The 16,290-nt window shown below is 38.5% G+C and overlaps 1 protein-coding gene across 3 annotated transcripts in view; it reads left to right on the top strand.

Annotated features, from left to right (window-relative positions):
- Nucleotides 1–16,290, top strand: part of TECR (trans-2,3-enoyl-CoA reductase) — a 47,794-nt gene that overhangs the window by 11,374 nt on the left and 20,130 nt on the right. The window contains exons 2-4 of one of the 3 annotated variants that reach the window (XM_083357056.1): nucleotides 10,150–10,200; nucleotides 12,063–12,300; nucleotides 16,183–16,234. In XM_083357056.1, coding sequence (XP_083213182.1) covers nucleotides 12,289–12,300; nucleotides 16,183–16,234 — 64 coding nt within the window. In that variant the 5' untranslated portion in view covers nucleotides 10,150–10,200; nucleotides 12,063–12,288. Of the gene's footprint in view, nucleotides 1–9,890; nucleotides 10,201–12,062; nucleotides 12,301–16,182; nucleotides 16,235–16,290 lie in introns of those variants that run through there. The other 2 variants (XM_083357055.1, XM_083357054.1) reach the window with 2 other exon arrangements.

Consider the following 16,290-nt stretch of genomic DNA (forward strand, 5'->3'; position numbering starts at 1 on the left):
TTGGGGAGGCGCCCAAACCTCCCCAAACGTCGGCAGGTCTGCGCGGAGGAACGGAGACCTGCCGACGTTTGGGGAGGTTTGGGGAGGCGCCCAAACCTCCCCAAACGTCGGCAGGTCTGCGCGGAGGAACGGAGACCTGCCGACGTTTGGGGAGGTTTGGGGAGGCGCCCAAACCTCCCCAAACGTCGGCAGGTCTCCGTTCCTCCGCGCCCTGCCTGCCTGCTTCTTTCCGCTGCGGAAAGAAGCAGGCAGGCAGGGCGCGGAGGTCCGGAGACCTGCCGACGTTTGGGGAGGTTTGGGGAGGTGCGCGCGCACCTCCCCAAACCTCCCCAAACTTCGGCAGGTCTCCGGACGGCAGCGGCTTGGGAGAGGTGCGCGCGATCCTGGAAGCACCGAAGCCTCGGCCGCGCGCAAGTCCTCGGTAAGCTCCGGGCGGTCACTTGCTTCGCGTCTCCTGAGGGAAGGGGGGGCGACTGGAGCGGGCATGTTTCCTCGCCTGCTGGGCGCCGCGATTTGCCCGGGGAACGCGCGGGCCCCGAATGGCAGCGTGGAGCGAGGAAGTGGACAGCCAGGGCTTCCCCGAGAGCCGCGGCCACACAGGGTATTCCTGTGTATTCAGGCTTGCAAAATGGCGGATCGAGCCTCTGCTGGCGGCAGAGGCTTGCAGAACGGCGGATCGGCTTATACTCGAGTCAATAACTTTTTCCAGTTTTTGGGGGTGAAATTGGGGGTCTCGGCTTATACTCGACTCGGCTTATACTCAAGTATATACGGTATCTGTTTACCAACAATATTCAAATTGCTAACTGGTCTGGTAGTTGATGCAGCCCAATAGCTAAGTTTTTTTTCCACCTGAGCAGAAAGGAAAACTGCCCAAATAGCAGAAGAACAAAAGTTTAGTTCCTAATGGACAAGATGGTTTTGAAAAACTGCAAGAGAAGGAAAACCAACTTGAATGTAGCTTGGATTAATTACGAGAAGAGATTCAAGTCCCTGCCACATGATTGGAGAGTCAAGCACCTAGACTGGGTATTAGCTGTATTGATGATATCTGACCCCAAACCAACAGATCGCCTCACCCAGTGGCTTCATTAAATGTTAAATAGAAGGTGAGAGAGAACCGAACCCTGAGGTATCCCACAAAGTGGGGGTCGTGGGCTGGGTCTCTCTCCCTCTATCAACACTGACTGGAACTGACCCCAAAGCAAAAATTGTACCAATAGTAATAGGTGTCCTGTGTACAATCCCAAAACATCTGGAGCCACCATTTGAATGGCATCGGCACTGACAAAATCACCACCAGTCAATTGCAAAAGGCAACTTTACCCAGAAAAGCTTACATCCTGTGACAATACCTTTACATCATCGAACAGCAACTTCTGCCTATCCCAGGTCCTTGGGTGGATTAAAATGCTAAATCTATTCTAAACATCTCGCTGGTTGTGCAACCAACCCAAATAATATGTTGAAATACTCTGTTACCCCATTTCTTTAGTCAGTTTATAGATTACTTAATCTTTGCTGTCACTGTAATGACCGAACGGCAATTACCATCTTGCTACATCTCAAAGATGCTTCATTGCACTAATCAGAAAGGTGTCAAATGTTTTTCAAAGAGCCTCTTGGCACCTGCCTCACAACTGTCTCTTTTATAAATTGGAAGGTCACGTCTAACTTATTTTCACATCTTCATTCTTACTGAAGGGTGTTGAAATTGTCCAGACTTCTGCCAATTATTTTTTCCTAACTATTCCAAGAATGCTAGAGCTATGATAAAGTGCACATTTCTTTTTATTTTTTACATTGTAACTTGAGAATTTTTTTTAGCTACCTTGGTTTCCAAAGTAAAACTGCCCAAGGAATTTTGTTAGGCCTAAGTTTTTGATTTAGCTACTGATTGTAGATTGTGTATCTTGAAGAACTGATATCAGTTACGGAATGAAACTATTAAGTAATGAAATTTTCTTTTGTGACATAAACTTCTTAATGGTTATATCTTTGGAAATGTGTTAGATGGAGAAAAACAGCAGGGAATCAGTCTGACACAAGTTTGAGTTGTTAATATTTTCAATCAGTGGGGAATTAAGAGATACTGTTACCACATTCTTGCACTGTCTTCAGTTGCATCTGAGAGCAAGGGTGGGAGCAAAACCATAATTTCCTTTCTGATACCCTTCATGCTGATCTTAGGCAACTGCACACGCATACATAGTAGTCATAGCCAGCATATGCTCTCTGCCCCCTCCCCCCATCTCCAGCTGCTGCTTCTGTGCTATATTCAAATAAAGACCCCAGAACAAACCAAAATGGATGGTTTATAGCTATACTACTTGCAGGCACAAAGATTCTGGGTATGCCTGCTGGTTATGTCTGCTTGTCCAATTTCATCTTGAATTTTTAAAAGCACTAGCCATAGGACTACGGAACTGGATCCAGCATTTGATTTTCCATGCAACTTTATATGCAGTTTTCTTTTTTCCAGTGTGCGATGGCCAGTGGCCACTTTACTATGCATATGTTTAATCTGTCCCAGAGACAGCCATAGTAGATTATACTCGTTTAATAAGTTTTTAGTTATCTGCACAAGCCTACACTAAGTACAACAGGTTTATTTACTTCTGCAGTATATTTGTCTTTTTGTAAATAAAGCCCATTGCATTTATACAGAAACTGCAATTAATTGGAGCAACAATTGAAATAGTCATAGAGATAACACATAAATGCATCTTGAGAAAGAAACATCTGAAATTAAAAGCCCTGGGAACTCAAAAGGATCTTTGCAGGAATTAAAAAGATAACAGAGTAGACACAAGCCAGCATTTTTAGATAGTATAAATGCTATACTATAAATACATAGCAAGCTATTCTTTGGAAAGTTTAAATTTATCCACTGAACAGCATTATTCTAGAGAATCTGAAAGAAAGGTTCTGATCATTTTAGTGATTAGATGGGCATATATTGGAAGAGACACGCCTTGAAATGTCATGTCTATGAACCTGTCTTATGAGTCAGGTCTCCCTAAAGAGATGTAGAGAGTTTTTAATGCTTATATGAAATTAGAATTAATATTTAAACTGTGCTTGAATTTTGTAAGCTGTTACAAAGTTAGCTATTTAAATTTATTTCAACATTTGAGTATAGATTGGGTGTGCCAATTGGGAACATTTTGTCTATGAGAGAATTTCTGTGAGCCGAAGTATAGGTTTATTTAATCCTTAATCTCTGTGGTCAAACTTGGCAAATTGGACACCTGAAAATTCAGTTCATCCATGAAAGGAATGTTACATTCTAATGTACATTCATTATGAATAGCCTAGAAAGTTTTCAGCGTTGAATTGTAAGTGACATCAATTAGTTGAGGCTACATAGTGGGGAAAATGGCCCTACCTATGTGCTGTATGGCTCTTTGCATTTTTATATTTTATTTTCACTTCAATGCTTAGCCAAGCAACTTATTAAGAATGATGTGTGGGTGGATATCTCAACAAACACCACCCTTATTTGCAAGATTTCTTGTGTAAAATGTGTGCTGTAGTATATGCAGGTCTGATTAGGATAAGCAATTCACATGTTGATCTCTATATTCCACTAGCTTCCCTCACCCTTTACCCCAACAACACTTACTTACCTGGGCTTCTTGCTTTTTTTTTTTTGTCTCAGGTTGCTTCTGTCTGGATTAGTAAGTACCGTAGTTCTTCTTACTTTCATGGTGATTTTTTAAATTTTTTCCCACAGACTTACTGAGAGGCTTCAATTGGAAGCTGCTTTATTTTCAATATATTCTAACATTTCTTGCATTTGTCTGGCATCAAGCTGTTTTTCTAAGGCATTCTCTCTCCCTTAGTAGATCATATTATCTTCAGTTCTTGCTGCGCAACTGATTGTAGTTTACAATAGCTTAATTTGGTCAGCATGATCTATGTGTTGCTTTCCACTGGAATAAATTCTTTGTTCTAGAAGCTCGGAGGTATGAGAGTGACCATTCCTCTCTGAGGCTCAGTTCTATTAATACCCCTGTTTGGAGCTAGTCCTTGGTATCTGTTGGACATGCTGAACAGACTCCAAATGTTTGTCCCATTCAAGACAGTTCTTAATTTCAAAGAGCTAAGCTCTTGTATAAATAAGAGAAGAAGGAGATTATGTTTCTGTCTTTTGGAAACAGTGACATTTATTTACTTCATTTATTTATTTAATATTTATTATTTAATATTATATATATATATATATATATATATATATATATATATATATATATATATATATATTAAATAATAAATATTAAATAAATAAATGAAATATATACCATATATATATATATATATATATATATATATATATATATATATATATATATATAAATATTTATTTAATATAAGAAAAGCTTTGTAAAGTTAAGCAGAATAGTATAATTAATTTAATTCAAGATCCTGTCATTATTAGGAACCTTATTCTGAAAGCCTAGAATATTAAGTAACAAACATTAGCAAGCGTTTGAGGCCCAATGTAGTCCTTGGCAGTTGTTTAAGTGGGTTTTGCCCCATTTTACAATGTTTTTGCTACCGTTAGGTGAATCTGGCTTCCCCATTGTCTTTGCTTTTCAGAAGGTTGCAGAAGGTGATTACATGACGAACTGTCATAAATACATGCCAGTTGCCAAGCCTCCAGATTTTGATCACATGACCGTTGGGATGCTGCAATGGTCATGTGAAAAAGAGCCATGTCACTTTTTTCAGTGCCGTTATAACTTCAGTCACTAAATGAATGGTTGTAAGTTGAGGACTACCTGTATTGCAAAACAGCAAGATAATTACAGCTGATTTGCAAAGGATGTGTCACTCATTGGGCTAAATGTGTCAAAATAAATAGCTCCTACATGCTTTCACTTTTGCTTATCCTCTAGGTATTTTAGCGTATCAAGAGTGGAAGATGAATCCTGTTGCTTTATTCACAGTCATAAACTAGGGCCTGAAATAAAATAAGAAAACTAGTATCAGGTATTGGAATTTAGTATTTTGTAATTAAACAGAATATCCATTTTGTTTAAACAGGGAATGATAGTAAGGCTCATGTCAGACTTAATATCAAAGTGCAGATCCCCCTTTTAAAATTTTTTAACCTTTTATTGGATCCTTTTCACTTCTAGAAGAAACATAACCTGACATAATGAACTTGCTATAAAAAGTGTAAATCCCTCATGGCCTCGGCTCTCACACATCAAGTTTCCAGAGATCATGTGAGCAATCTTGGACATTTTCGACATATGATGGTGCATACTTAACAGACAGGGAGATAGCTTTTACATTCTTCTATTTATTTTTCTTTGGACTAGGTTCTTTGGTTTCTAAAAAGCCTTTTGGAGTATAATAATTGTTCTTCCTTTGGATTGATTGATAATTTAATTTTAAGGACCTGATAACTTAGCTATGTTTGGTCTCTATGATCTTAAACTCTGCCAGTTAAAGTGAGCAGGGAAAGGACCCAGAGACCTAGTTAAGGTAGTCAACACTGTTGATTCTCATAGGTAACTTAGGTATTTTTGACCTCCAAGATGGCTCAGTGGTTTTTTATATAACTGGCAACTGCATATTTTTGGAATGTCTATGAATATTGAAAAATTGAGCCATTACATCAGAGTGGTTCTACTTCTTCTGGGTATATTGGACCCAGTAGAAGTAAGAGAGTTCTGAACAATTACGTTAAATATCAGCCCAGTTCATAACAGCAATTTGCCATACTTGTAATTTATAACATGGAATAGATAACAGCACTCCCCTAATATTGTGTCCTTATCTTCAGACATTAAGAAGTACCGTATTTTCTGGCGTATAAGATGACTTTTTAACCCATGAAAATCTTCTCAAAAGTCAGGGGTTGTCTTATACGCTGGGTGCTGAAACTTTAGGGACAGGGCTGGCTGGAAAACCTGGAGCGGATCTCCCATTTGGTCTGCACAGGGAAAGCGGGACCAATTGGAGAAGAAGCTGCAGTCTGTGATTTTTTATAGGCTGGGGTCTGGGCGTCTTTCCTTCTAAAGTTGAAGAGCAGGTGCAGTCTATCCCAACTTGAAAGGCAGGTGGGGAATGCAGCAGTCAGAGCAGCTGCTTAGCTCTAAGGACACATTTGACTCAGGAACTGGGCGGGCTGGCTGGAAAACCTGGAGCGGATCTCCCATTTGGTCTGCGCAGGGAAAGCTTTAGAGTGAATTAGGAAAAGTTTAATCCACTTGCACTGTTTTATTTTTACATATTTGATGACAAACAGCCTTATGTTTATAAGTGACAGTTTTCCTACTAAGTACATGCATGTCATAAGCATTTGAATTAAAAATACCATATTAAAATCAAATCTGATGTTTTTTAATTTTTATTTGGTGTGCGTTGGAAGAGGGGTAGTCTTATACGGCGAGTATAGCCCAAACCCTATAATTTAACAGGAAATGTAGGGGGTCGTCTTATACGCCCAGTCTTATACGCCGGAAAATATGGTATATAGACTCTGAAGATGGAGGTTTCATATAATTAAAGTGGCTAAGTATATAAATCATAATAAAATAGAAAAGAATCCCATTGTGGACTTTTAACTTACTGGTGGCAGTAACCCACAGACACATGATTGTGATTTGTGATTTTTATAATTGGCTTCCAACAAACCATGTCAGTTGCAAATCTGGCAGGAAATCACAAGTCATGGTCCTGTAACATTGTATGTAACAACTGCATGGGATTCGAACGTAAGCTGGGTGTGGTTACATGATATTTCACTTTATGACCACATCACTTAGTGATAGTCACTGATCCCAGTTACAGTTGGTAAGTGAGAATTATCTGTCTGTTCAGGCTGCTAAACTTTTAAAATTTTGCTTGCAACCTAAGAAAAGTATTTGCTGAAAAGCGTAAGCACATACAGTATATTTTAATAATTATGACATGGCATTCTGTATGAACACATACTATATAGTCTCTTTTTAAGAATCCATCACCTTATGTTTTGCAAAGAAATTGGGAAGGGTCTATAATCCTGTCAGTTGCACTGTGTTTATACAAAGAAATAAGAATATAGACTTTTAGTTCTATCATTTTAAAATCTACTTGGTGTCCTCATTCTCACAGATGATAGTGATAAAAACAGTGGCAAAGTACAAAATAAATATTGAATTTTTTTTCTGAAATAAAATATTCTCAAAGCATGATTAAAAGTATATTACAAAGGAGTTTGACACACTTTTCTAGACAAACGATTGTGCAATCTTAAAATTGCCAAAAATATCTGATTTCAAAACTTGAGTAGAAATACTGAAACAGAGTTATTAAAAGCTAATTAAATAAACCTTTTATGTCATTAGGTCCTATATAACTGGTTTAAGACATATTTCAGCGTATTCTGTTAATCAGTCTACAAATTTATTTATATACTACTAAAACTCTTGTGTCTGTAACCTTTAACTGGGTGAAACAATGCATCACAGGGAAAAACCTTTTGAACTCTGGTACCTCAAATGAGCGAACTTACAGAATGGGTCGAAAATCCTGGACCCATGATTCCTATAGAATTGAAATTTGGCAAATTTTATAAAACATTTTATGATATAAAAATCATTATAAAGCATATTATAACATCATACAAAATGTCCTAAAATATTTCTTGAGGTCAATTGTTGATGTTTGATTGTGCTATACAGTGCAACGTGGGCTACTTTCAAGGCAGAAACATTTCTGCATATCTCCCTTCAATAACTTTTCAATTACATTAGAAGCTTTGCCATTGTTGAAAGTGTTGAATTGGTAAGGAAATATCTCTGAAACAATAATATAATTAGTTATTTTTAAACAGCAAACAATCTACAGTTATTGTAAACAAGTTCTAGTCGATGTGTTTTTTATGTGTATTTTCTGAGAAGAAATAATTCAATATATGTGGATCTTTGATACATCATATTACAATAGAGAATTGTGAAGAGTTTGGCTCTTTTGTTGCAGAGAAATAATCTGTGGTAGATTTCTTTTAAATGTCTTCTATTATTAAGGGTGTTTAAGACCAGGGCTTTTCAACCAGTGGTACAGGTACCACCTGTGGTACATTGGCACCTGGAAGGCGGTATGCGACCATCCTAGAAAAGTAGTGGGGGAAGGGAATGAGCTGAACCGGTGGCAGCACTTCACAAGCCTGAGCAAGAGACGGCTGGAGCTGCAGGACTGTCAGGGCTCAGCGGAAGCGCCAGGATCAGCGCCAGGCTCCAGCTGGAGCTCGGTGCTGATCCCGGCACTTCTGAGCCCAGAAGAAGCACTGATCAGCTGGAATGTTGCAGCATCCCCAGGGTCTTGGGATTTACATTCAGATGCTTGGCAACTGATTCATATTTATGACAGTCACAGTGTCCCAGGGTCATGTGAAGTGACCAAAACCTGCTGCAACCACCCAGCAGACGGGGGAAATAAAAACCAAACACCACCCCACCCCACCCCCGCTGCCAATCCTCAATAGAAATGCTCACAACGATGAAAGCCTCGGACAGGAGGAAGAGCGCCGCTGGGCGGGCAGGCAGGTGTCTTGCTCGGCTGTGGCTTGGGGGGCACTTTTTTCAGTGCCATTGTAACTTCGAACAGTCACTAAGTGAACTGTTGTAAGTCGAGGCCTACCTGTACTTCATCACTTTTTTCCTTTTGGGGGGGGTGTCATCAGGTTTTTGACACCTTGCTAGGCGACTGGTGGTACTCGGATGTTGCCATATCCTAAAAGTGGTACAATGGGTGAAAAGGTTGAAAAGCCCTGTTTAAGACAGTGTCTATACATAAACTGAGCCCAGAAACAGATCATCAACATGTAAAGCCACTACAGACTTATGTCAGACAAGCTGACTGCCTTGTTTCTGACCGCATCTTAGCAGCCATCTTTTCTACCTATTGCAGGGGTGTCAAACTCAATTTCATTGAGGGCCGCGTCAGCATTGCGGTTGCCCTCAGGGGGGCGGGTGGATGTGGCCAGGGTGAGCGTGGCCTACTGGGTGGGTGTGGCTAGAGTGCGTATGGCCTACAGGGTGGGCGTGGCCAGCTCTACATCGTTCGCATCAAGGGTGCCTATGGGGGCCTGGGCAGGAGTGGGACAGATCTGAGGGTCTCTGGCAGAAGGAGGGTCTCTGGGCCAGGGCCAAGGCAGTGGGGGCCGTTCCCTCACTGTTTCCAGGATGGCTTCACGGGCTACATGAAACCACTTCACGGGCCGGATCCGGCCCCCGGGCCTTGTGTTTGACATGTCTGACCTATTGAAATTTCCAATTATATTCATGGCAGCTCCATGTGCCACAGCAAGCATTAAGTAATTTGTCCTAGCATGATACACTTCTCCCCACCCCTAAAAGTACTTAGGAATTGTTGTTGTTTCAATTATTGTGTTACTGTAACAGGAACACCTGGTCTCCTGGGCAGAGAAAAATTCTAGGCTCTAATATCAATAGAGAGCTGGATAAGATCCTAGAATCTGTTAGTTCTGCCAAGCAGCCCCCTGTACTAATGTGCAGTCGAAGGGAGAATTTCCTGAATACCTTTTTCCTCCCCAAAAGATGGCTTGTGAAATCTGAACATGAATGCATTGGCATGTTCCCTTTGAATGGGAGATTAACTTTGAAACGAGGTGGGTGCCAAATAAATTTCATAATAAATAAAAATAAAAGGCTTCAACATTTCCTGAACTGACTTAACTCTCCAAGAGGCTGCTTGCAAGAAGTTTTTTGCTGGGCTCAGTTTTATATTTAGCTGAGAAGGGTTAGTGGTTTAGCTACCATGCTATCGACTTACGCCTTGGAACACAACCTACAGAATAGACTAAAAGGGAAGCCCCTTTATTTGCTGAGCTGAATTGCTTAAAAGGCTGAACCTTGAGTATTAATCTCAACAGGAGCTTTTTTTTGGGGGGGGGGAGACTCAAATTTTCACACAGATCAGAAATGATCCATAATTAAATTTTGATCATAGGGAAGGAAGCTTATTGTGAACAAATTTGTTGACTGGACGTACTCTTTGGGATTTGCTGCTTTGTGAAGAGGCATGGATGGGAAATTGTTGCCTGTAGAGGGGTGTCCATCCAGAAATATCAATGATTTAGGGCCACACCATTCTACTAAGAAATCTAAAAGGGGTGTTCTTTTTTTTGAGGTGGAGATCCTGGATGCCAAGACCCGGGAAAAGTTGTGCTTCCTGGATAAGGTAAGGGTCTTAATCTTGGAAGAGGGATGTGAAGCCGAAGTTGGCTTTTTGTCATTGTGGAGCTTTAGAATTGCTTTAGTCTTAAAAAATATATATAATATTGTACTTTCATACTGAAAAAGTGAGATATTTACTAAAAACTGCCATAAATCAAAGCTTGAATGAAATATACCTGAAGTCAGAACTTCAGTTAGCAAGTGAGATCTACATATGCAGGACTTGTAGTTAGCAATGTGAGATATTCATGCAAAGAAATTATAGTCAATTGCAAAATATATCAATGTATGCTATCACAATGCAAATACACGTGTTGCAAAATTATAAGAAGTACTTTTGTTTTGCGGTTGTGTGATGCACCATTTAAGTCCAGTTTGCTCTATAATCACGACCACCTATTTCTGATCTGAATGTGTTAATCATTTTTTCAGCTGTGTTTGATATTAAGACCTTTTGTAGGACAGCTCTAGAATTATGATTACAATAAGCATATGATGTGACCACCAGTAGAGTTTTTGTTTTTAAAAAAAATGCTGATGTGATACCTCTCTATGCAGACCCTAAGTAAGGAACAAAGGCATGAACCCTAACTCCATGGAAATGGATTTGTAATATAAGTGAAAATCAGAAATTTAAAGCCTTGAAAACACATTCATGCTTACATAATAATTGCACTATCACTGACAACGGTTAATTTCACAGAAAAAATAATTCTTCTCGATCTGCATGTCTATCACTGTAACTAGACCCATCTTCAGATTTTGGATATATTTGAATCTCCAAAATATGGAAGTTGTTTTGGTTTAGAAGATAATGAAACAAAATGCTATAATTGTTTACGCATGTATCTGGTTGGCTTGAGGAAACACAAATGAGTGGACTTCAAATTTTTTGTTTGTTTCAAAAAATACAATCCACAGAACATTTCCTATTGGCCAATTTTTCAATCTTTAAAGATTCAGGACAGGACTCTTGTATAAAATAGATATTAGTGCATTTTGGCTCAAGAACTAACTCAAAGACCCAGTACCAAAAGTATCTGTAAGATAGGTAAACTTTTCAGACACAGGTCTACTGGGTGGAATTTGTCATTGCAAAGAGTGATAAATCCCATCCAAAAGTGCTAGCCAATCTGATTAGAGGGAGGATTTTGAACCCTTAATATGGTGACACCTTAGTTACAAATGGCTGTCTGCATTTGCATTATAGTCCTTTTTCTGCATAAAGTGGATCAGAGAGACGTTCTTTTTGAGATGTATATTCTTTGGATGAGATAAACTGGGAAGATAGGAAACATGTTTTATAGGGAAGGATAGGAAAAACAGATGTGGAAAGGAGAGCACCAAAGAGGGACATTCACCTTTTTTTTTGTCCCGAAGATTTACTAACCATGGCAGTTCAGTTTTGTGTCAGCACTGGGTGGTAGTAGCAGCTTGCCCTTTTTCATTTTGATTCCTATGGGTATTGTTAATCCTTCCAGACAAATGAGACTCCTGCATTAACTGTTGAGGAAGCAAAGAGACTAAATATAGAGATGAGACTAGAGTAACTTCCAAATAGCGATAGTTGTCAACAAAGCATAATCCTAGTTTTTTCCACTTTGTTGTATGCCATGTATAGCATTTGGACCCTAGTCTTATGTCCCAGTAACTGATTTTTTTTTACTAAAGTGCTACGGTCTTCCATAGCCATGCATTCACCTTACTTTACTATTTTGTAGTATGGCAGCACAAATCAATAGGGTAACCTGTTTTCTGTGTGTGAATCTATGGCTGCTAGGCATTTATAATGACTAAAAATTCTAAAAATATAAAAATGCAGCTCAGAATTCCAACACAACATTCCTACACCCATTTTATTATTAGTTTATTACGAGCATTTTTAAGTCATTTTAATCAAGCAAATATAAGGAACTTACAAAAGGGATATAGCAATAAATCAGCCACAAAGAAAAAAGACGAGCATATATTTTCAAAATTCTTTCAACTCAATAATAACAGCAAAACAAGAATAAGCAGCATCCATACACATCTCAAGTAAGTATGTCATCAATTCCTAACTGCCCAGAGCCCCAACTTCTACCTGCTCCACATGGATGAAAAAGTAAGTTAGCCAAGAGTTTAAATTTTAATTTATGTCGTCTTTGAACTCATGATACTGTTATATACTGGCATTAATTGTTTCCTTTTTTTACCTTTGTATATATTCACCTACATAGCATTCACATACGTATATCCTGCATGCTTTTGTGCCATACAAAATCTGTTTAATACTTTAAAATGTCTTCTGTGCCATATAACAGTCACATCAACCTGCAAATCTGTTATTTCACTTTTATCATTTTTTTTTCTTTTTAAACTTGGAAATAAATCTATAGACTGCAGGGGTTCTATCTCTCTCACGTGTCAGGATTAGGAGAGATAATGCCGGGTAAAGATGTCCCAATAGAAATAGAGCTGGCAGCAGTAATTACCAAGCAGTTATACCCAAATGCAGAGGAGTTTTGGAAGAGAATTGAGATACTCCTGTATTATTCAGATATTATGTGTAATAATGGCTAATGCAGATACAATTATTCAAATTTGTCATAGTAATATCCAAATATTTAACCTTCTTCTCAATTTGTATCGTTTCATTGTCACCCATTTTATAAAATTCTCTCCAAAAATTCTTAACTTCTAAAACTTTAAACAGAAAAGATTTTAAAGATTAATATACAATTGAAACCAGAGGCTGGGGACTGATGGATAAACAGCTGGAAAAAGTCATGTAACTATGCGCGCACACACACATATACATAATTGCAGTGAGATTATATAGAGCAGTGTGGTGGCCTAGTAGTGAACACACTCGCCTCCTACTCAGAGGTTTGAGAGTTCACTCCTAGGTAGTAGGAGAGGTTTCTCTCCTAGAAACACAAAGCAGAAGGGAAAAAAATCTGCAAACTCCTCGCAAGTGTCAGGAAGGACATTTAGCCAGTAAACACTCAGCTCCATGCAGTTGCCCCAACTCTACCCCGAATAGGGTTTACACGGTCATAAAAAGGAAGTTTTAAAAAGTAAGATTACTAATATGCTCAAAAGTGGAAAGGTTCAGTACTGCCCATAATGCAGGAATAGTTGGAAAAGATAACAAAACTTGCAGAAATGGCTACATTAACTTCTTAGAGAAAAGACAATGTCTACATTTGTTTCTGAGTGGAAACCCCCTATAGACTTTTTGCATGGAACAGAAAAAAATGAACTTGTGATCTATGGTTTTGACATTTAGAAAACATTAGATAATAGAAAAGGAAAGCTTTATTTGTAAACATAAAGAGTCAGAGGCAATTTTGTAATCGTCAGGTAGTCCTCAACTTACACAATTAAGCCCAAAATTTATGTTGCAAGTGACATAGTTGTTAAGCAGGTTTTGCTACATTTTGTGACCTTTATTGCCACAGTTGCTAAGTTAATCATTGCAATTGATAAGTTAATAACCTGATTTTTTTTAAGTGAATCTGGCTTCCCCATTGACTTTGCTTGTCAAAAAGTTTTCGAAAGGGGATCACCTGGCCCCGGGACACTGCAGCCATCATAAATACATGCCAGTTACTAAGCATTCAAAGTTTGATCACATGCACATGGGGATGCTACAGTGATCATAAGTGTGAAAAGTGATATAAGTCACTTTTTTCAGTGCCATTGTAACTTTCAATGATCATTAAACAAATGTTTGTAAATTGAGTAATACCTGCACTTGGATTTGCTACAAAGAAGATTAAAAGTCTCTTCTTTTATCGTTTTTTGTACTTTTGTCTTTTCCCTTTTCTTTCTTTATATTAGTTTTTGACAGTTTTTTCAGACTTTTTGGAAGAGCGCCTAGATTTGCAAAGATTTTCCCAGCCTCTATTAACCATAGACATATTCACCTTTTTATTTGTTTTAATGCTTAGTTTTTGCACTGGCTTGGATGGATGGATGGATGGATGGATGGATGGATGGATGGACAGAGAGGGGGGATAGATAGATAGATAGATAGATAGATAGATAGATAGATAGATAGATAGATAGATAGATAGATAGATAGATAGATAGATGATAGATATTCAGAGATTCTGGCACACAGAAACAAATGAAAATTTACAACATTTGTAGTTCATTTTTTCTGAATGTAAACACTATTGATACCAGTAGCTTCACATTCACATGCCTATCTTTCCTGGTGGGGCTGGGTTTGAGTTCTTCAAGAATCAAGCAGGAAGTATTCATTCCATGTTATGGCTTCCAAGAACTACAGTTCCCAGACACATTTATAACTTAGCAAGAATTGATCAGTTCTTTGAAGTTTAGCTAGTCCCAACTTGACACTTCTCTTATATCTTCTTATATTTTTTCATCAAAGAAAAAAAAACATACAGTAGGAACCATTTACTATTTTGAGAACTTTTTGTGTATTTTTTGAACTCATGATACTGTTATAATTATATACCGGTATTAATGAACTATGTATTAATATATTAATATGCCTTTATATACTCTGGGGAAAAATAAGAGGCAGGAGTATTAGATATGTCTACTACCTCTAGTTGACCAAGACATTTATATATATGACAGGCAGGATGAAAATATAATTAACATACCTAGTCTACCTACTAATTGTTTTTGTTACATGAGAAGTCTCTTAGTTGCAGTAAAGTTGCTCTGTTGCTTTATAAATTTTATGAGTGTGCCACTACACTGTAAAGAACACTAACCTTCAAGTTACATTAGGCAGTCAGTATTGGTGACATCAGCGTTGATTTAAGAAGTTTTATTTTTTATTTTTTATTTTAATTCCATTTATATCCCGCCCTTCTCCGAAGACTCAGGGCGGCTTACAAGCTTAGCAGTAGCCTTCATTCTATGTATATGCCTGCTTATTAGGGCTTTCACACACACCCCAAGCGGCATTATTACAAAGTCAGCTTAATTGCCCCCAACAATCTGGGTCCTCATTTTACCTACCTCGGAAGGATGGAAGGCTGAGTCAACCTTGAGCCTGGTGGGACTCGAACCTGCACTAATTGCAGGCAGCTGGTGTTACTTAAGGAGGCATTAGCCCACTGCGCCACCAAGGCTCTTTGTTTCAGTATCAATTGACTGTTAAATCATTTCATCCAAACCTATTCTGGATGACAGAAATCGCCTTCCGAGATGGAAGAAAACAAGTTTACATTCACTTCTTACAGTAAAATGATTAAAATAGATATAACAAATGATTATACAAAATAACAGCAACCAAGGTTACTGAGAAAGGGAGAACAAAACCTCTAACCACATTCTTGATGCTGTGTTCTTACAAAAGTGATTGTGAACAACATAAAGGGATTAATACCTCGGCTAACACATTCCTATTGACCAGAGGCTAGGCGTATGCAGTGCTTTGGATTTTCTTTGAAACTTGTGGGAACATGAATGTGCCAGATGTTTGTAACTTATTAAAGGATTTTCCCCCTAGGATTGCATGACTATAGTGGAGAAACTTCTGTAGCAGCCATGCCAACATAGAAAAAGTTGCAAATGCACAGGCAACGGTTGCATAAATGCTTTTGAATATTCCAAAGACTTCATCTGGACTGAATCCAAATTATTGCACCACGCTATTAGACAGGGTGCAAGCCACTAGGCTGATAAGAATATAGAAGTGTGTGTGAGGCAGAAGCACATTTCTTACTTGTTATCTCCAACAGTGTTTCTGGGGTGCTGAGAGAGTATTGTTTCATCACAGCTTTTTAAATTTTCTAATTGACTCATCTAGTGTTATTTTGCTTCACATGCTGATACAAGCCGGTGGTATATTTCCAGTTTAGGCGTAATTTGAATATGCACTTGTTATGTCTGAGGCATTTTTGTTGCTGTTGCCTGTTTGTCAGGTTAGAAAGTAGTTGAATCAGAGCAGTCTTACTTGATTACACAGAATAGTAACCTTTGGTTTTCTGATTTCTTTTGTGTGTTTCCTTTTCAGGTAGAGCCCAATGCTACCATAGCTGAAATCAAGAATCTCTTTACCAAGTCTCGTATGTATAGAAAAATACCATCTTTGTTGTTTATCATATCTTTGTGATGGGTTTCA

Source organism: Vipera ursinii (genome assembly GCF_947247035.1).
Source record: "Vipera ursinii genome assembly, chromosome: 2".
Lineage (NCBI taxonomy): Eukaryota > Metazoa > Chordata > Lepidosauria > Squamata > Viperidae > Vipera > Vipera ursinii.